Below are 21,633 nucleotides of genomic sequence, written 5' to 3' on the forward strand. Positions count from 1 at the left end.
AAAGGCATGCCAGTTAAAACAAATAATAAGAATAGATTGGAGCCAATCCTGTGGAAATATAAGTTTTAATTAATATTACCTTCTGTTTTACTGTAATCGGTAATCGTAAGTTGGTAGTTAGTTCTCTCATACCCCACATATAATGTTTTAAAAAATATATTTTATGTTGATTGAAATCCAAGATGTCAATGTAAGCGAGCGCATACCGAAATAACGTATCACAGTTTATGTTCACAATAAACAAAGGAGCCAACTGCACTTCATCATTGATGACAAGAAAGCATGCAAGAGAATGTGACAAGTTTATTAAGCAAGAAAAATATCGTTGATATTATTGTATGGAGGTGTAAAATACATAGCAGAGCAATCGTATCTGACATGAAACAAGGCGTTCGCATTTCTTTAACTCGTAATATCAATACTGTTCTAGATATATTTATGTTTATATGAATCTGAAGTGGTTATTATTCCCATTATAGCGTTGAGTAATGTGTCATTGCATTGTAAAATATTTATTATGGTCATATCGTTTTCGCTGCATGTGAAGCCAAGATAACCTTGGTTTTTGATAATTGAACTGAATTTAGTATACCATTTTTTACGGATGTCAAGATTAATACATTGATATAAAAAAAAAATCAAAAAAGTGTTTGTATTATAAAGGTTTCATCTATCATACATTTTTTCTTATGTTTTTTTATTTCTTGGTTTAATCATCATTCTTGTCTTTGTTATGCCGTCTTTGCGCCACGATTTCCAATTAAGGTTGTCTTTGAACACACCGTTGATGTTGGCATTAGTACATTTTGCATGCCACCAACCACTATTTTTGGAATCAGAACACGACCGAAGTGGTTTTAAGTCGTTATCCTTGTCACGAGTAGAAAACATCATACCATTCATTGGATTGTTATCCCCATCGTTCATTGAATCACCTGTAAATTTAAATTTAAAATATGTAAATTAAGGCAAAGTATTTTACCGATGCTATGATTAGTCGGAAAACAACAGCACAGTACATTAGTGAGATACTTTTTATACGTCTTTCTATGGAATTAAAGACACGTATATTAAAGAAGATGTTCTCTTAACACTAGACATGACTAATATCACGATTTAATTACATTCAAATCATTGTAACAATGACAATGACATTATCTTCGAAAACTGCCATGTTCATTTCAGCTACAGGCAATTGTTACCCTATGTTCTTATGATACTTTTGTATTTATATTCATTTAACTCTCATGTAGAATGGCAAATTTTACAGAGATTCTAACTACAAAGTAGGTTGTTCTAAAAAAGAAGTAGATATTGTGACGATAATATGCTGCAAACCATTTATTTCAAATGTTAGCTTAAAGTTTCCTTTGAACTTGAAATGTGTCTGCTCAAGTGTGAAAAACTGTAACACAGTATACACAGTACCAGAAACATTTGCGGGGTTGCATGTACCATTAAATCGTGTAGAATACAAGTATAACCTAAAGTCTTTTTATGACTGTCCGTCAATGAATGAATAAATGAATGAATGAGTTAATATTTTAAACATAGCATATAGTATAATAAAGTATGCTAGCTCTACTCTTTTAATTAATTGATATGGTGACACAATCATACCACATCTTCTTATTTAATTTTAAAGTATTATGTGCTAAAGTATAGTAAACAAACAAAAATCATGATGTTATAATAGATTTAATGAAATGCATGCTTAAATCAGATGAGTGCAACAAGGAACCATGTACATTCACATTTTGAATCTTGTTTCTTACATGGTATACGTAGAAACAGAAAAAGGTATACGTATAGCATTCAAAAAATGTGTCCTTCTTTCTAAAATTTTCCTTTTAAAATAAATCATAACACGACAGGCTTGTTTTCCAATAACATCTATATTGAATTTCTTTTGACGGACACTATTCTGAATCGTGTTAACGTTGCTTTTCGTAAATTTGTTGTTTTAAAAAAAAAGCAAACCGGGCCTTATGCAAAGACAAATCCGGGTCCTTCCATTTTGACATGACCCATTTATTTCGTTCCATGCACATAAATACAAACATTGAGAAGCACGAAGTGACAAAATTTTGCAATTTCCATCTTAATATCTTTCTTGCCTTACCTTTCTTTCCATACAATATGCACAATTTAACGAGAAATTAAACAAATTCGATCCAAAGGTCATTTAATTCATCATTTTGACATGCCTTTTTACTTTTTTCTCCGTTAATTCAGAACGGTTGTAGAAAATATTTTATCTCATAATTGAAATTAGTTATATGTTTATTTATTTTCTTCAATATCATAAAAATAACAAATAAATAAATAGAAATCCTACCATTTCTCTGTCTGCCGATGGTCCCTCACCGTACCGGATATTATATACTATTGAGTCCGAACATTTTTATCCGGGGTAGTTTAGACACAGTGTACTTAAGTTTTATCAATATGGAATAATATTCGTATACTACTTGTATTAAAAAGCCTGCTAAAATACGTCATTTTTGCCTAATTACCCAATAGCAATGTTCAGTCATGTTGCTATCAATTCTACAATATTATGTCTGAGTTGAAATGAGTTTTATCGGAAAAGCTTGAAGATTAAGTTCAGTGCATTTTAAAATTGTTTATATCATAATGGTTGAAAAGTAGATTTGAGTCAATATCAATATCGTTCTGAAAATATTCAATAACATGGCGGAAAACTTCTTTTCTTGATTTATCGTGAAACATGGTAAAAATTTACGCAAATTTGTATCTGTGGATCAAACGATCATGCTAAATTATTTTCTTTTTCCTTAATCGTTTGTTTCACTAAATTTATATCAAATTCTCTGCTAACGTACAAATAATCATTGTATATTTTGTTGAAAAAAACGTAGAAATGTTTAATTGTAACTTTTTATCTGTACACTTTCACAAAAGGTAAACCATGAAATTATCAGTCATCCAAAACCATAATTGAACTGTTTCATCCAAAGAACATTTCACAGCTTTTTTTTAATTGAAAATTGGAATTTCCACGTTATTCAAGATGAAATAAAGTTAAAAAAAAAATGCAGAAGTTGGTCTCAGTTCCCCTATTCAAAAAACGGACAGAGGAGCTCGTTGAAAAATGTTTGCCTTAGATGACGAGTCTTTTCTAAATGTTTTATAGTCTATTCTCATCTTCTGTTTTACACCACTGTCTTGTACTAGGCATATGATTGACTTGCAAGCATGTTAAATCCGGTCGAATTACGTACTGTTATCATTGACAAGACCGGACCCATTTATTTTACAGGGGAGTGTCACCAACATTTACTTTCAAAAAATTTCATCTTTGATTAATTTTTATAAGGTCAAAAAGTATGAACAGAGCTAAGAGTGACAGATGGCTAACAATTTTTTAAATTTCATTGTCTTTGATGTCTGCAGGTAAAAGTTCAAACGGGTCCATTAAATTATTAGTGTAAACACAATGCACGTGCAAACCCAAACAGTTGACTAGGTTAAAGAAAAATGGTAATTCCTGTTTTTCCGAACGGCAGTAAAACGGTTATCAAAGAAAGGCATCCGTTTGGCTATGTGGGATGTATAAATTCCAGCCACGTCTGGTCTAAATTATGACGTGAAATCCACTGTCTCGTGTAGATACTGCCACGCCCTCTGCACGTTAAGAACAGAATTCTTTGAGGGGTCCATAGGTGACATTTTTCAAGGGCTAAATTTTGTTTTCCAAAATAACAATTGCTGAATTGGTAATGCTGATTTTATATTTGGCCAGGCATACAAATATACTTTTACTTCAAATGATTATTTACTCGGTCTTAAAAAACTCGACTCACAAAAATCAAGAACAGATTTTCGATTATAACTCGTGCATCTAGGTTCTTGATATCCAATCCACAGAACAAAAACCAATAACACTTGTTTTTTCTTCAGGTTGATCCTTTTTTTTAGCAGACAATTGAGAATTAACACTTCATTTTCACATCTCCACACAATAGGTCCCCAAATAATTATCAACGATCGGTACATTACGTACGCACGCATTCCCCCTACATTTGCGCATACAAATCATTAAATTTACGCACAACGTTTTATAAAGTTTTTGCAATTCATTTTACAGGTAATTAAAGGTAAACTTATAGATAATTCACATTCCATTTCTTTACGGTCCTAGATTTACCATTACAGCTTTCAATATCAATTTTCAGGTTATATTTAAATAACAACTGTACAAGGGGACTTAATCCTGTGTAATTATAAGTTTAAATTATGATTACCTGCTGTTCCACTGTAACTTGTAATTGTAAGCTGGTAGTTAGTGCTCTCACTCCCCACACATATTCCATCGTACACAGCATAAGCTGTAGTCTTATTGACATCTTCAAGATCAAATCGGACTTGGTAATTTTTTTGTTGTCGAAGAATATAATGAAGATTGTCATTTCCTTTTGAAATAAATAATAATTAAAAGATAATTAGCGGTACATATTCTGTCGATATACTGCTTTAAACCTTGAAAATTCATAGATATTTGTGTACAATGAAATAGATTTTTTGAATATCAAGAAATCGGCGAGCAACCTTTCATTCCTTCTCAAACAAGAAAACAAACAAACAGACATTTAAACGTTAAAAATCGTCTCCAACAAATAAATTGTATAAACACGATGTAATATTTTCTACCAAGATTTACCAAGATTAAGTACTAGAAAAGTAATTGATTTAGTATCAAACACCTGCAATCAACACAAAAAGAATAACACCAACGTAGATTGTAGTAGATTGTAGTAAGGAAAACCACTGACAAACACTTTTTAAAATATCGTGCTTGTTATGGGCAACACTGTTCTCGGTGTTTATAAAGTTCGCCCTTTGAATTGTTCATGTTATTGTCCATCATAAAAGCATAAAGTTTCAAGGTAGTATTTCGAGATCTCAGCCATACGTGTTGATGGCTATCAAACGTTCGATTAACACTAACAGAATCACAAGGCATACGTTTTGATGGCTATCACACGTTAGATGAACGATACAACAGAGTCGTCACAAGCCATTCGTATTGATGGCTATCACACGTTCGATGAACGTGACACCAGAGTCACAAGCCATTCGTATTGATGGCTATCACACTTTCGATGAACGTTACAACAGAGTCACAAACCATACGTATTGATGGCTATCACACGTTTGATGTAACAAACAATTTAAGTTTTTGGATCTTAGACTATTACAAATATGCTTAAACATATAGTAAAATGTAAGTTACGGTTTTCACATGCCAACCGAATCAAGTTTGAAACTAATATATTTATAAATATGCTTGAATATAATCAAATAGTTAGGTTATTCTATTAGCATGCATAAGGTCAAATTAGCTTGTATGTAAACTGCTGTTGTTGGAAAATGTTTATTTAATTTCCGTCTGTTGTTAATTAGACAAGAGAGGGGAAAGATACCAAAGGAACATGCAAACTCATAAGTCGAAATAAACTGACAACGCCAAAAGAAAAAGACAAACAGTCGTACAAAAGTACACAAAACACAACATAGAAAACTGAAGACTGAGTAACACGAACCCTACCAAAAACTTGGGGTGATCTCAGGTGCTCCGAAAGGGTAAGCAGATCCTGCTTTACATGCTAACCCGTCGTGTTACTACAAACCGGTAATAAAAACAAAATTCTAATTAAAATATCTTACCAAGCCAATGTTCTCCTGCTATATCCCCAAATCCAGTTTTGTAATCCTCCCAATCTCTATAGAAATCAACATTTCCATCAAATCGTCTTTGAATTGTCTACAGATACAAAGTATTTTGAATATAAACGAAGATTTTAAGACCCAACGTCATGAAAATAATAGTATACTTCAGAATAAATTTAAATAAACAATTATTATATTTGCAAACAATCTTTTTTTCAATTTTTTTGTAGAGTTTGTGCTACTATTTTAAAAAAAAAATCAATTTTCAATTTCTAATTTTCGCAGTTAATAATTTTGATACACTTTTTTTTAACGATATCTTTAAGAATGACATTTTCTAAAAAAATGAAATTAATTGAATTAACAATGTTTTATTATTAGATATAGAGTAAGTGCATTTTTTTTCTATAACTACACTTCAGTGAAAAAAATTAATACAGTTATATTGCCATATAATCGGAAGGTTTGGCTAGCCATACAACCTGGTTCAACCCACCTTTTTTCTTAAAATGTCCTGTACCAAGCCAGGAATATGGCAGTTGTTATCAAATAGTCCGGTTCTCTGTATGTTGGCGTTTGATTTTGTAGCAGTTCAGTATTTATGTTGTTCCGTTGTTTTCCTCTTATAGTTGATGTGTTTCCCTCGGTTTTGGTTGTGACCCGGATTTGTTTCAGTTAAATCGATTGATGACTACTGAACAGCTGTATACTACTGGTGCCTTTTTTTATAATATTTTTTTTTTTATTGACAGAAAAATCTAACTTACCGTCCACCCTCTACCATCAGTGTCCATGTCACAAAACACAGTTATGGTTGGACCGTTTTCTGGCTGGATAGTATGTACCCCAGTACATGTTCCAGGAGGAAATTCGCTACAGTCGGTTGGTGTAGGAGAAAAGACCATAGCTGGTGAAAAGGAAATTACTATATACTTGTAGTATTATGATGCAATAGTTGAAATCAAATTATTATGATAATACACATCAAATTTATACGTATCAGTGCTCATAATGTAGGCAACATTTAATGGACTTGTTAACATCAATTTTGTTTTAATGGAACGATTTCGTTTACGTTTGGTCCTTTTTTTTGGGGGGGGGGGGGGGGGGGGGTATTTAAGCTAATCAACGTAACATGTGTCTTATTGTCCTAATATTCTGACTTTGAGCATTAGTGAAGACACATTATGTCAAAAACTGCATTTTGTGCAGTATACTTGGTACATTAATTAAATTTCACAATATTAGATAAAGTGCACAAAATGTCACGAATATAATGAATATAATTAAATTGTGTACATGTTTGTAGAATTTGTAAGCAACTACAAGGGACAGGATCATATTAAATTAATTATTTTAAATGGAGGTTAAAATAAATTGAGTAACCATAGATGAATAAACAATATCTCAAATCAAATGGGATATCAAAATAAAAAAAGAATAATAAATAGTCTTATATTATTCCTTGTCAAACAATAGGCAAAACGTTATCCTTTATGTTACACAGAATCCAACAATATTTTTTTTTTGTATTATTTTCATAAATTAAGGCACCTGTAGTTAACAGATGTTTAAATCCTATAATTCACATGCTAAAAATACAACACCCTCTATAGGAATACTCTAAAAATGTAAATTAAAAAACTATTCAGGTATATATGTTCTAAGACTGCGAACACATGTCTCTAGTGATTTGATACATAGACCTATCGTATCGATCAACTTATTTATTATGTTGACATCAAACCATTGTAGCGTCAAATTCATGCGTTTCTCCACTATTGAAAGAAAAAACAACTGTCCATACCAGTAACAGTTATTTTACGACTGATAATATTTGTCAAAGTTGTAACAGTTGTAAAATTTCACTGTTGCAGTTATTTTTTAACTGTTCCAACTTTAACAGTGTTTGTCTTATACATAAATCGATTGCAACAACGCTAAAAATAGTTGTCACAGTCATTATAGGACTGATACAATTATTTTAAAGTTGTAATAGTTGATTTACAACTGTCCCAACTCGAAAAACGTTGCAACAGTCATAAACAAACTGTTTTAACGACGAAAAGGTTGTCACAGTTATAATACGACTGCTGGAACCATTTGAAGGTTGTAACAGTTATTTCATAACGATCCCAAAGCAAAAAACCTTGAAAGAGTCATAAATGAACTGTTTAAACGCCGAAAAGGTTGTTACAGTTAAAATATGTTTGGTACAGCCATTATATAGTCATAGCTACATTCTGTAAAACAATTTCACTTTGCGTATTAATAAAGTTGTAACAAAATAGACAGCATTGTCGCACCCATTTAAAACATTGATTTAAATAATAACTGATGTAAAAGAAATAGGATATTGAAATATTTGTCACTGAATATTTTGGTATTCGCAACTAATTTGGTTATTTGTTTAACTTATCAACTTATTTAAAACTACCTTGCCTCACATATCTTTGAAACAAATTCTGAACCAGCAATTTCACATGGGGCTGTCTTATACGCATTAAATACTTCATATGAAAAAACACCTCACCTATAAGATAAATTGAAAACAGATTTTTCCAATATCTTCAACGGTAACAGTTAACCCTTTTCAAAATTATCGAAACAACAACTTTTTAATTAAGTCATTCATGCATTTAAGGCTATCTCCAATGCCCGTAGTTTTACGAATCACATCATAATAACGGTCAATATATTATAAACCCAGCGGGAATATACATACCTGTCATCCCCGTTTTAAACTACTTATTCCCGAGGGCTTATTTCATACGGCATGGACACTAATAGAAATCATTTGATTGTTTTTTAGCTTTTATTTGAGACCACATTTTTTTTTGTAACAAAATTATACCACATCATTTGATTTTTCATGATCTTATAAAAAAAATCTACTAGTTAGAATTTTCATGACTGTTTTTGTTTTTGTTGAAAGCTATGTCATGTATATGTTGACCTCTAAATTAAATTGTTGTTGTTTTTGTGTTGATGTCTCATCATAGCAGGTTACTCACATCACCCGTTTTAATATCATGTTTTAGCCAGCTGCATATTTGTATTTCATGAGCTTTTCACACCATGATATATTAATAATGTACAACAATAGTTATTACATTGTGTATTCACCATTGATAAGCAAGAGAGTCAAACTCTAATTGTACAGCCACAAAAAGAAAATTCCAATTCTCATCCTCCGTCTTGAAACCACTATTTATATTATTTTCTTTTTTTATTTCTTGTTATATTTTTTCTTTTGCTAAAAGTTTTCGAATCATAGCAAATTAAAACCCCAAAATATGCTTTCAAATAAAATTAAAGATAAAACAAACAGCTCACCCTATAGTACATAATACAAACACGCCCTTGTAATGCAAATTGTGTATAATAAAAGGGTAGCAAAAACATATTGGGATATTTTGAAGGCATTTATTCAAAAGCAAATAAAATGATTCTGTAGAAAAACATGCCCGAGATCAGAAGCTTGTAAATATTGGATCACATATAACGGATTTTGGTAAACCATAATACAGTTGTTATCAATGGGCCTATAACAATAGGAGACATCAGATATGATAATGAAGAAATTATTGTTTTATATCCTTAACTGACAAAATTTTTATTAAATTTTGTCGCCAACTGGTATTAAGTACTGGTGACCTCTAAACATGTTGGTATGCATAATTCTTTAGTTTTCAATCATTTTTTTATAAATATTTTACTTTCATTCTTATATGGTGGGTTGCAAAACCCTGATAGAGGCTTCTTTTTAAATGATTATAGTGGCTTTTGTTTGTTTGTTGAATTTGATGGTTGTGTCATCGAAATTCATACCACATCTCCTTATTCCGGTTATTTTACATTATACAAAACTATAATATTATCAAATGAATGTTAATAATCATTGTTAATAGTTCTCTGACTTTTGATATAAACAAGAGTGAAAACGCTGAAATGTCACGTCTGATTTACCTACATGTATAATTGAATTTATGAATATTGAAAGTCTGTAATATGAAAGTTTTACTACAATCATAACTATTGCAAGTATCACATACACTTAAAATTCATGAAATTATCAATGATCCATTAAAATGAAGTCAAAGTCAAATTAACAATGCCAGACAGATGATTTACAGCTTACAATCATTACATAACCCAAATTTAATGAATGTAGTGGTTTATAGTACAAATGTATCGGAGAAATAGACTAAACATCCAAACCATGAAAAGAAAATATTGTGCAATGAACCATGAAAATGAGGTCACGGTCAGATGAAACCATCCAATCAAACATGTACACCTTATGATCATTCCATATCTCAAAAATTGTGATCTTATAGCTTATAGCATCTGAGAAACATTGGGATATACAATGTAGACCAAACCCCAAAAACTTAACATTGTTCAATGAACCATGACATTGAAGCCAAGGTCGGATGAAACCTGCAAGTCAGACATATACACCTTATTATCATTCCACACCAAAAAATAGTTGATCTAGTGCTTAAAGTATCTGAGAAACGGACTTGACAATGTAACTACTAACTAAATAACCTAAATCACTGAATCTTGAAATGAAGTCAAGGTCGGGTGAACCCTACATGACAGACATGTAGACCTTGCAAGATACCCATGTACCAAATATATATAGATATATGACAGACAGAAACTTCATATCAACATATTTACTATCTGAATACAAGATAAGAAGCATCCAGGTCTTTTAGCTTCTAAAATGTAAAGCTTTATACGAATAGTTTACACTGTCGCCGCAACCAGATTGTAATACCTATTTCTTACATACTTTAATTTTTTTCGCAGGCAAGATAATAAAATGATACTTTGAAGTACATGTATTGTTTAATTTGATTGACCAGTATAAAATGCCAGTTCCACTTTGAACAGTAATTTAGACTTTATTTATAAACATGTACATTCAGACTTTAAGTATAGCAAGCAGACGTTTGATACTCAACAATAGTGACGGACAGTGAGATACCCTCATGGGTAGTCAATAAAATTGAGAATGGAAATGGGGAATGTGTAAAAGAGACAACAACCCGACCATAGAACAGACAACAGCAGAAGGTCACTAACAGGCCTTCAATGCAGCGAGAAATTCCCGCACCCGGAGGCGTCCTTCAGCTGGTCCCTAAACAAATATATATACTAGTTCAGTGATAATGAACGCCATACTAAACTCCAAATTGTACACAAGAAACTAAAATTAAAAATAATACAAGACTAACAAAGGCTAGAGGCTCCTGACTTGGGACAGGCGCAAAAATGCGGCGGGGTTAAACATGTTTATGAGATCTCAACCCTCCCCCTATACCTCTAGCCAATGTAGAAAAGTAAACGCATAACAATACGCACATTGAAATTCAGTTCAAGAGAAGTCCGAGTCTGATGTCAGAAGATGTAACCAAAGAAAATAAACAAAATGACAATAATACATAAATAACAACAGACTACTAGCAGTTAACTGACATGCCAGCTCCATACTTCAATTAAACTGATTGAAAGATTATGTCTTCATCATATGAATATCAGGCAAAATCTTTCCCGTTAGGGGTTTAGTATCATACCATCATAACATATATGAGAAGAACATAACCCGTGTCATGCCAACAACTGGTTTTTAAATAAATGTGTTTAGTGCTTATGCAAAGACCCTATAAGTGAATCAATATTAACGCCAAAATATGCAATCTTTAATGACCTGACAACAGTATCGTAACTATATTCCTTCTTAATAAGTCTATTTAAAGGTTTTGTTAGCTTCAGAGGTGAGTACTGACATTTTTGTGTAGTAAACAATTGCAATGCAGCATTATTTTCAGATGTGATGCACTATACATTTCACTGAAACTACAAATTCTCATTATCCAAATTGCTATTTTGAATAAATGATTATCCAATGTATTCATGAATTCAGATATGATGCATTATTAATATTCACTGAAACTACGAATATGCATTATTCCAAAATTGCTAGTTTAAATGAATATCTATCCAAGGTATTCATGAAATTCAGATACATGTATGATGCACAATTATTAGTCACTGAAACTATGAATTCTCATTATTCCAAATTCAAATTCATCATGTTCATATGAAATAGCAATTTAATTGCTATTTCATATGAACATGATGAAAAAGTATCCAAGGTATTCACAGTCATCCAGTAATGTGGCTTCTTAAAAATTGTAAGTTTGAAATTTGTTCAATGCACAATTTCTTTCTTGTCCTGTTGAGTTTTAAAATCACATCAGCAACATGGCATAATGCTGTAAGCGCTATTCGTTATTTCTAAAAACAATAAAGAATTAACACAAAATTAGGAATTAATCCAATGTTTCACAATTTGCAGTTATTAGAGTGACTCAGTGACATCTATATTTCCTATGCATCAAAATCAAAGTTCATATGTAGCCGGCTTTATATTCTGGCTGGGAATCATGGTCAAACCAATGTGAATTCTACAAAAAGTAATATACATTGAGAATAATGTACTGAAATATTGTAACTAATCTAATACTTTATACATTACCTAGAAGAAAGTCACAATTACAATAACTGTATTTACTAGGAAGAAAACTACCAATCCTAATTTGCTTGATAACAAAGTTTTAGGACTCATACAATTGCATTTATAAGTCCCATACAACAAGAAGAATAAAACCTTTTTTGAGGGTCTAAATTCTTAAAGATATTGTCTTCCTATCTACATGTTTTCTGAGGTGTGTACTTTCATTGACGGATTACTGTCTAATTGCGGATAATTTGAATATATCCACATTTTGAAGTCAGAGGATAATTAAAATTTGTGAACCTCAGTATAATATCACCTTCAATACACCTGACAGTTTTCATCCCTCAGGGCAATAAACTATTGTGTCTAAATCTGTTTATTACCAGTATAGCATGTATAAAAAAATTCCTAATTATTACCTATTCAGTATTAACATCTTGATTATTACCTAGTATTCTACTGTCACATTTGCATGTTCAAGAATTCATGATCAATAAATATATTTCAGTAATTTATTTTGAATTAGAATTATAGATATTTTCAAACTAAATTCTGAGACATACAAAGAATTTAACTAAGTCAATTTTGTGACAACTTACTTGTCAATACAATATATATAAAAACGATTTTGAACTTCATGAACTACTTAGTTTATGCCATGTTTACATAAAACAAATATGCTTACAGATAAAATTTTGCTGTTAATTTTTTTAAAAAGGCAGAAAAGATATAATTGAACACGATAAGAGGAGATGTTGGATACTAATATCAATGATATATCAACTCCCCCCCCCCCCTTCCCCCCAAAAAAAGAAGAAAAAACCAAAACACATGTAGAAAGATATGGCTAATGAATAGAAAGTCCTTTAACGATGAAATTTATATATAAATCAAAAGGCTTGAATGTTAAAACTGGATAACATTACACTTATATGCATGGAAACATATTTGTTGATGTGGATGGCCATTAATGCTTATATCCAACACATGAATAAAAGGAGATGTTGGTTATATGCCAAAGAGACAGTGGCCCCAAAACCAAATCAAGTAAATAGGAATTAAATGGATTTTGACTAACCATGCTAACAGGACACAATTTATATAAAAATGACAGAGTTCACATGAAAATATCTATGCATTTTGGTTTTTATACATAAATTCTAGCATGTTTATATAGTACACACATTCGTATTTAGTGATTTTATATTCTATGCTAAATCTAAAAAGAATACAGTTAGGAAGCTCACTTTGCTTCTTAAATAGTTTTTGTATTTCTTGTTAACTGTAAACCACCTAGCAATAAGCATGATACATTATTTATAGATATTTATTCATTGCAATAATTCATTTTGAGAAAAGATGCAACCTTCACAACCTTTTGTTCAATAAGACGCATTAAATACATAATGAAACAATGACCACATCTTGTTAAATAACCTTTTTAAAAGGACAACTGTTATGACTTTGTCCATTGTTTCCGGAAAATTAAATTAATAATATTGTTTTATTTTGTTAATTAATATTATTTTGAACCATTATAGAAATACTCATTTTCGATGCTTTATATTATTAAATATATTCATTTAATTGATCTGTTTTGTTGTCCATGACTCAGAAATTATTTGAAAACAAATATACTTATAATGCATTCTTGTTAAATAAATCACCTATAGATAAGAATTTAAACAGCAAAATATATGAATATTTACTTTGTAGTCAAATTCAACATTACCGTGATTACTTTAAGTGTTCTTCAAAATGCAAGACATTATTATACATCATCCAAAAGGTAATTAAGTAAACCAGGGAAATACTTAGAAACCGGTGTTAGCAACACAATATAAGCATATGTACATGTGGTTGATTTTTGGTTAAAAAAAATCCAGTGACAAATATTTCATGCCAATATAGGACAAGACAGTGAACAATACATTACCATACAATATGTATAGGTCCTATGAAAGGCCATCCCGCACAACCAAACCAATGCCCTACTTGAAAAGGGTTTAACAATTAGACGACAAGATCAAGAGTGACCTTTTTCTATTCCCTTGTCACCCTTGGGGTGATGGTTGTGAAGTGGATAGGGGATTGAAAAGTTTAGTCAGATTTATGAAGACACATGATTAACATGAGAATTTCACTAGCAATAGGTGACTTTAAACAATCAATTTTGTTCTAAACTGATCTGATTTTTTGTTCAATATGAACATTTGCACAAGTCACAGGTCCTTTAATAAATGAAATGTCATGTTTTGTCACACATCAACATCCTCCCAAGGATAACAGGTCAGAATGTGCCATGTCAGCTAGATCCACACATACAGTCTACACAGATGGGCACAGGCTTTTCAGCCCAGGCATGTAAAATGACTATCAGGCCTGTAAAATTTTCTATCATTCTGCCAATATTGATGATTTTCCTATTTTCATTTTCATCTAATAAGAGATTTGTCAAGGGCAAGATGAAAAAAGGAATGTGCATAAGATCACTAAGAGAGTGTTTGACTTGGGGTTTTCAGCATAGAAAAAAAATGGATTAAAAAGGGGGGGGGGAAATGGGGATTTACCTGAATTTCAATGATGCATAAACTTTTTACAATCTTAAATCCTAACTGCCTTGGAACATGCTACTATGCAGAATTGCGGCGAAAGATCATATAGGATAACATCATGTCGATTCTTACCTGTACTGTAGAAAGAATTTGGACATTTTTTCCTTCAAAATATTGGATGAATGATGATGATAATGATGATAGATTTGCTTTAAAATATTGTTCATTTCTACTCACCGAATGCAATTTCAAGCTCAGCTTATATTGTGGTCTAACTAAACAACTGTAGCTTCCTTTTGTAAAATGTTGTTTGACGACCACGGTCGGTCTGCCGACAGGAATGCAACAAAACAATAAAGAGGATGAACCGTTAACGGTGAAAATTTGTTCCGTTTTTGATCAAATTTGACAGATTTGATTAATTATCATCGACAAATATCCCTCATGGATAGCACTTCAAATAAAAGCAGTTATTGTCCTGTATAGAATAGGTAGTCATATTCTTTAAATTTATTTCAGGTACACCGTCGTTAGTTCGTAATCCTACACTTCTGCATAATTTATCAAAACAATTTCAAATATGAATTAAAATGAATTCATTAGCATTATTAGCATCTTCTGCAATAATTCTTAACCTCTTTTTTAAACGGAGACTTTTCATATGATGAAGCAAGTTATGAACAATTCTGAATAAACGGAATATTAGATAAAGATACCTAAAGGATAGTCAAACGCACAAGTCGAAAATGAACGGACAATGACGCGGCAATAAACGGGAAACGACAAAATGATCAACAACGATCGCAAAAAAGAAATAAATAATAATAAAAATAAAACCCACAATAGATGATAATAATATAATGTATTTGACAGCACCAACGTCTGAAAAGTTGACACAAACAAATTTTAACTGTCCCAACTATCAAAAGGTTGGGATACACACTATACAACTGCCACAACAACAAGACTGTAACAAATAGTATTTGACTGTGACAACGCCGTAAACAACTGCACAGTCCTCAAATGACTGTGGATAATAATTTTTGTTTTTCACAACCCCTAAAAGTGTTGGGATAGGCATGAATAAGCTGTTACAACAACATAAGGCAACTGTCACAACCCTTACATTTCTTATCATTTGATTTGAAAGTCATTTTCAGTCTTCCACAGACCAAAACAGTCGTACAACGACTGTTACTAATATGGACAGTTGTTTTTTCGTCCACTAGTCCGAAGTTTTATGTAAGGAGCACAACCTGCTCAGGAAGTCCGTTTAGATTGAACATACACGAGCGCAACGTATTAACTGAGATATAAAAAATTCTTGTTGACGTGAGCAGAGGCTATGTTAATGCTGATAATTTTGAAATTGACAATTGGAAAATTGAAATATTTACATTTGTCATATTCTAGTCGTTCAACGGTGTCAAAATCGAGGAAATATTAAAATATCAAGCTGACCTGTACCGAGTCATGAATATGACACTTGTTTTCCGTTCGTTAGATGTGTTTGAGCTTTTGATTTTGCCATTTTATAAAGGACATTCCGTTTTGAATTTCTCTTTGAGTTCGGTATTTTTGTTATTTTACTTTTTTTTATTTCTATAAACTGTCGCTTATATTAAATACATGAAATTTGTAGATACAAAATATATAGGTCCCAATTCAATCTGGCTATAGGGTTTCAAAGGAAAAATGATAGCTTTGTGTTTGAATTTTACTTATATAATTGTATTATATTCAAGTGAGAGAGCAGTTTTATTTAGTGATGGATATAAACAAATTTGACCATTGATCGATGTATATGAGATAACTGGTAAATTATACACATGGTAGTATAAATGGGGTCTATAGAATAGAGAAAAGGTAAAATTACAAAAATACTAAACTCCGAGGAAAATTCTAAAAGGAAAGTCCCTAATCAAATGGCAAAATCAAAAACTCAAACAGATCAAACGAATGGATAACAACTGTCATATTCCTGACTCGGTACAGTAAGGAATAAGTGTGTGCTAAATTATAAATAATAGATAGAAAAAAATGAAGACCTTCATATCATGACCCTAATATATAGTATGGAATCATTCGAACTTGGATAGGAACAAAAATAATACAAAACAGGTATACATCAAACACGTAAACACACCTACCTACAAAAGCAAAGACATTTAATTTTAAACGATTATCATTTAAGTAATACAACAAAATTAACCCACACTGAATTCAGTATGATCATCAGATGCGTATTTAAAATCACATAACAAAGGACAAAATAAAATTAAGAACCACGAAAAGGAATGCATACTTTTATTTTTGGAGAATGACCAAACAAATTAAACAAATATTGTATATCTATAAGATAACTTTTATTTTATTGTTTATCTACATTATTTTAGCTTGTGTACTATATAACATAAAGGTAATTTGTGATATCATTAACATGTCCGAATTGGCACATTTAACAGAAAATTGTCAATTAACACTAAGTGTGGGACAAAAAAGATACAACTAAATTAATGCGACAGTAGAAAACCGGTGTTAAAATCCCGTAAATTGATTAAGAACAGACAAATCAAGATATCAAACAAAGTAACTTGGAGAATCGTAGAACTCCGAAAGAAGGAGACTAGATTTGTGACAGGATAAGCGTCTTCTCCAATGCATGCAAATTCACAATCAGTCAAAATGTCATAATCGGTAAATGTACAGATCAGGCGACTATAATAGAATCTTAAGATCTAAGACCACGCAAAAATGTTGCTAGTGTGTTAAGACACTGACAAATCGTATCGTCAACCAATTTGTAAGGTTGACGGTAGAACTAATGTTGTGTCGAATTCTGTCGTTCTTCCTTTTAACTCATTCAATATATAACTTGACTTGATATCTTCGTCCATGAGATTTTAAGATTAAAAAAAGGTTTGTCCATAGTTTACTTCAAAATTTAATTCTTATCCTGGTATCTATGATGAGTTTATTCTTATCTTGACATCACACTTGTGACTAACGAGGGGACAAACGGTCGGACATTTGCATCACTATATAATCCCTTTACGTGCGAAGGTATGAAAACAGAACAGATATATTAAAATAGTCTTATAATAATATATAATTTTTATTTTGTAACAATCCTACCTAGTTTTGGAGTCTTTGTACTTGTATGTGATCCTGTAGAGGGTTCCTTCATAGGGCAGCAAGCCAAAAATAAGGAACAGTGTTCTAAGATTTGGTCATAGGTACTTGAGCAGCAAGTACTATCACTTGTGCACAACAAGGCACACTGGATTCGGGATTTTGCTTCCACTGTATGAACTGATGCTCCATTTTGAACTATTCTTATGTTTGTGTTGGTGTTAAACTTCTGTGTTTTAATACCAAAACTTTCAACATATTGTGCAAAAAGTGCAAACACAACTGCTGTTCTTATATAAAACATAGCATTCATTGATAATCCGCTACCATTTGAGAATATGGTTTTGTAGTTTTACTGTATAGCGTCTTCGCACAATAACCAAACAAATATGATGAGTCTATGACGATGTAACAAAGTGATTGCTTTATTGTATGATATATTGGTCTATTGATTTCTGTCATAAATAATTGAAATTATAATTTCAATAACATCACATAAACATTTTGGAAATGTATTTATTTTTCAATGGAGCTTGAAACTTGATATAAGAAAGTCGTATGATTTCAATTGGTCGAGCTTTTAACTCTTATTTCATGAAATTAATGTATGACAGATCATCAATACATTTAGAAAATACTTGGAGTAAATTACATTTTTCAGTCCCATGAAAAATATACGATAACCAATGAAAAACCTTTATTAAGTGTAGACACCTTTTGCGTTTACCGTAAAAACGTACATTTGGTATTACAAATCTACGAAAATTAAGAAGAAGGGTACAAAGCGTTATCTATTTTTCCTGATCTTTCAATCTTAATTAAATTTGGTAGTTTCGATTTCTGTCGTTGTTCCTTATTTTTTTTTCATTTTTTAAAGTACTGGTTAAATACAATAGCTGCTGGACTATGAGTTCCCGAGGGTATCATCAGCTCAGTAGTAAGTCACTGCTTTGATACTGACATGATTTATGACATACATTTCTTAAATTATTAAGACACTCAGGTCCCTAAAATAAATTAACTTTCGGTCGATTATTTTAAGGTATCATTTAAACATATTTATACACCCTCGGCTTTCAAATATTTTGCTTTGGAAAAATCGCTTTGGACGCAAAACATGTATGAATTGGTGTTTGTATATTTTTTGTTTAAGTGTGCAGAGGAAAGAAAATTCAGAAAGTTGTTCCGGACTTACAAAGTTGAACCAGTGTAGCTTTCATTGAAGTGAGAGGTATAGCTTTAAAACAAAGTTTAATCCACCTTTTGTTCTACATGAGAAAATGCCTGTACCATTAAGAAATATTTCCATTCGTTTGATGTGTTGAAGTTTTCAATTTTGCCATTTTCAGTTATGAATTTTCTATGAAGTTCGGTATTTTTCTATATCATATTTTTTACTTGCTCTGAGTAGGTTTTTTTACTGTCTTTGGACTGTTATCTATTAGATCAATATTAAGTGCGTATATACTAAGACATATTCCTAAACTTCATCGTTGAAAAAAAAGAAACTAATGTTTATGGCATTTTAATAGAGAGTACTTTTAGATTGGAACTTTGTAGATATATTCGTTGTGTCCTTTATATCGATCTGATGAGTCATTTCTGTTAACTGATTTTACCATTTGTTTTTAATTTGTTGTTGTTAAATCCCCTTCCATTTACAGGAAAGGTTGATCGCTCGTGAACATGTTGAAACCCGCCGAATCGTATGCTATCCAAGGTCAGGAGCCTGTTATATGGTGGTTGTTGTTAGTCGTTGTTTATCATATGTGTTTTGTGGTTATAACATGGTACAGTCCTGTACATCAACTAAGCCAAAGAGTTTTTTCATTTAAATTATTCTATTTTTGACATGTCGGGACATTTTATTGATTAATATACGGTATGGTATTTGCTCATTGACGACTACTAGTTGCCTTCATCTACCGATTATCTGTTGTGCAAACACCCTCGAACTGAAATGACACAACGTAACGAGATTCTAATTCATTGTGAACATTATGTACTATATCTTGTATGAAGGTATTATTTTGTTTGCCTCGAACAAAATATTTCATTTGTTAGAAAGCGTATGAAGCCGCTGCCAATAATTCAGGACTCGTTATGGATCGTTTTGAATAATGTCGTAAAAGGCATGCTTTAATTAGTGTACCAGTACACTCGTCCTAATCCCTGGAGCATTATCGACTACTTTTAGTGCAGTGTATTGAAATGAGTGTAACGTATACTAAAATATTAATGATTTCTAGATTAGTTTTATTGACAATCAAATATCTGATTATCTTTAAATCGGCACAATAACACTTATTGCGTAACAATTCAGTAAACACGGTAAATATTTCATAGGTACTTTTGATGTGCAATATTTTAAGCTATTGACTAGTATGATACATCAAAACTTCAATTAAGAAGGCAATTTCATTTTACTATGGAACAGTGATGCATTGCATAGTTATGACTTACGCTTATGAAACAGACATTCAAATTAAAAAAAAAGATTATACTATGTTAGAATATTGCAATTAGTATTGTCAAACTTAATTGAACACTGCGTTGTAAGTAGTCAGTATTTCTGTGTTGACACGAATTATCATTGATATTGTAATATTAGTAAATCAACTGTTTACAAAACTGAGAATTGTTCGAAATACTTAGGACTTTCGACACCAGAAATAGACTATATTAGCTGTATTTGAAAAACCTTTCGGTATGTTTTGTTCTCAATGCTCCACCTCTTCGAACTGTATTTGTTTGGCCTTTTAACATTTTTTTATTTGGGCGTCCCTGTCTTTTGTAGAAAGACGAACTACAAGTCTGATATCTTCTATAAGTTGTTTTTAAATTTTTTATTGGAATGAGTGTATGTTTCAAAGGAATAACAGAAGAGATTATAGCTTTTAAAGATATCAAACCTCGTTTTGTACAAGCTTAACAATATGACATATTGTTTTAACACTTGTCTGGTATTTATGATGTTGAAGACCATATATTGACGTAAATAACTTTTTTAGTCGGATTCCTGTCTGATCTGTATAAAACGTTAAATGTCGGTGATTTTGTTTGGTACTATATATCTTTATTTTATTACCTTGATGTATACTTCACAAATAATACAAGATGGTCCCGAGCGATAGATAATAGGTCCTGAAGTTGTGAACGTTTTATTAATTCACAGTTTTCCTTTTATTTGTTTTTGTGCTATTACGCTCTGTTTTCATATGACTCTTTAGCGTGACTCGGATTTTTTTGCTGACGTTTTTGTCAAATTTCATGTACACTTCTCCAATTTGAATTTACAAAGAGTTCCGTAATTTTGTTATACTTTTATACATGTACCAATGAGTTGTCTTTACCTACTTTAGCCCTGTACTTCTGAAGTCACACCTATTCAAATCCGTTATAAACATAGATAGGGTAAAAAGAGAATTAACATCCGTTTAAAATTCATGACGCTTTCCTTTATGATGTTCTCTCCTCTGTTTCAAAAAAACAAGCTTTTCAAAAGAGTGTTATAAATTGATGAAAGAGAGACTCCAGATACCCGAGGGACATAAAAACTCATAAATCGAAAATAAACTGACAACGCCATATAGGTTGTAGAATTATTACAGCGATTCAAGTATTATACACCTACAACAAAGCAAGGGTAAATCTAACATAGTATACAGCAGTTCCATATATATCGCATCTGGTGCAGTAAAATAGGTACCCGTAATG

The 21,633-nt window shown here is 31.5% G+C and overlaps 1 protein-coding gene across 2 annotated transcripts in view; it reads right to left on the bottom strand.

Moving 5' to 3' along the window:
• Positions 1-289: 289 nt before the first annotated feature.
• Positions 290-21,633, bottom strand: part of LOC127723017 (fibrinogen C domain-containing protein 1-B-like) — a 39,407-nt gene continuing 18,063 nt past the window's right edge. The window contains exons 1-5 of one of the 2 annotated variants that reach the window (XM_052229423.1): positions 17,920-18,046; positions 6,462-6,601; positions 5,692-5,788; positions 4,269-4,436; positions 290-935 (exon numbers count right to left, since the gene is read on the bottom strand). In XM_052229423.1, coding sequence (XP_052085383.1) covers positions 688-935; positions 4,269-4,436; positions 5,692-5,788; positions 6,462-6,601; positions 17,920-17,971 — 705 coding nt within the window. In that variant the 5' untranslated portion in view covers positions 17,972-18,046 and the 3' untranslated portion in view covers positions 290-687. Of the gene's footprint in view, positions 936-4,268; positions 4,437-5,691; positions 5,789-6,461; positions 6,602-17,919; positions 18,047-21,633 lie in introns of those variants that run through there. The other variant, XM_052229424.1, reaches the window with a different exon arrangement.

The sequence above is a fragment of the Mytilus californianus genome, unplaced genomic scaffold (genome assembly GCF_021869535.1).
Source record: "Mytilus californianus isolate M0D057914Y unplaced genomic scaffold, xbMytCali1.0.p SCAF_13, whole genome shotgun sequence".
Lineage (NCBI taxonomy): Eukaryota > Metazoa > Mollusca > Bivalvia > Mytilida > Mytilidae > Mytilus > Mytilus californianus.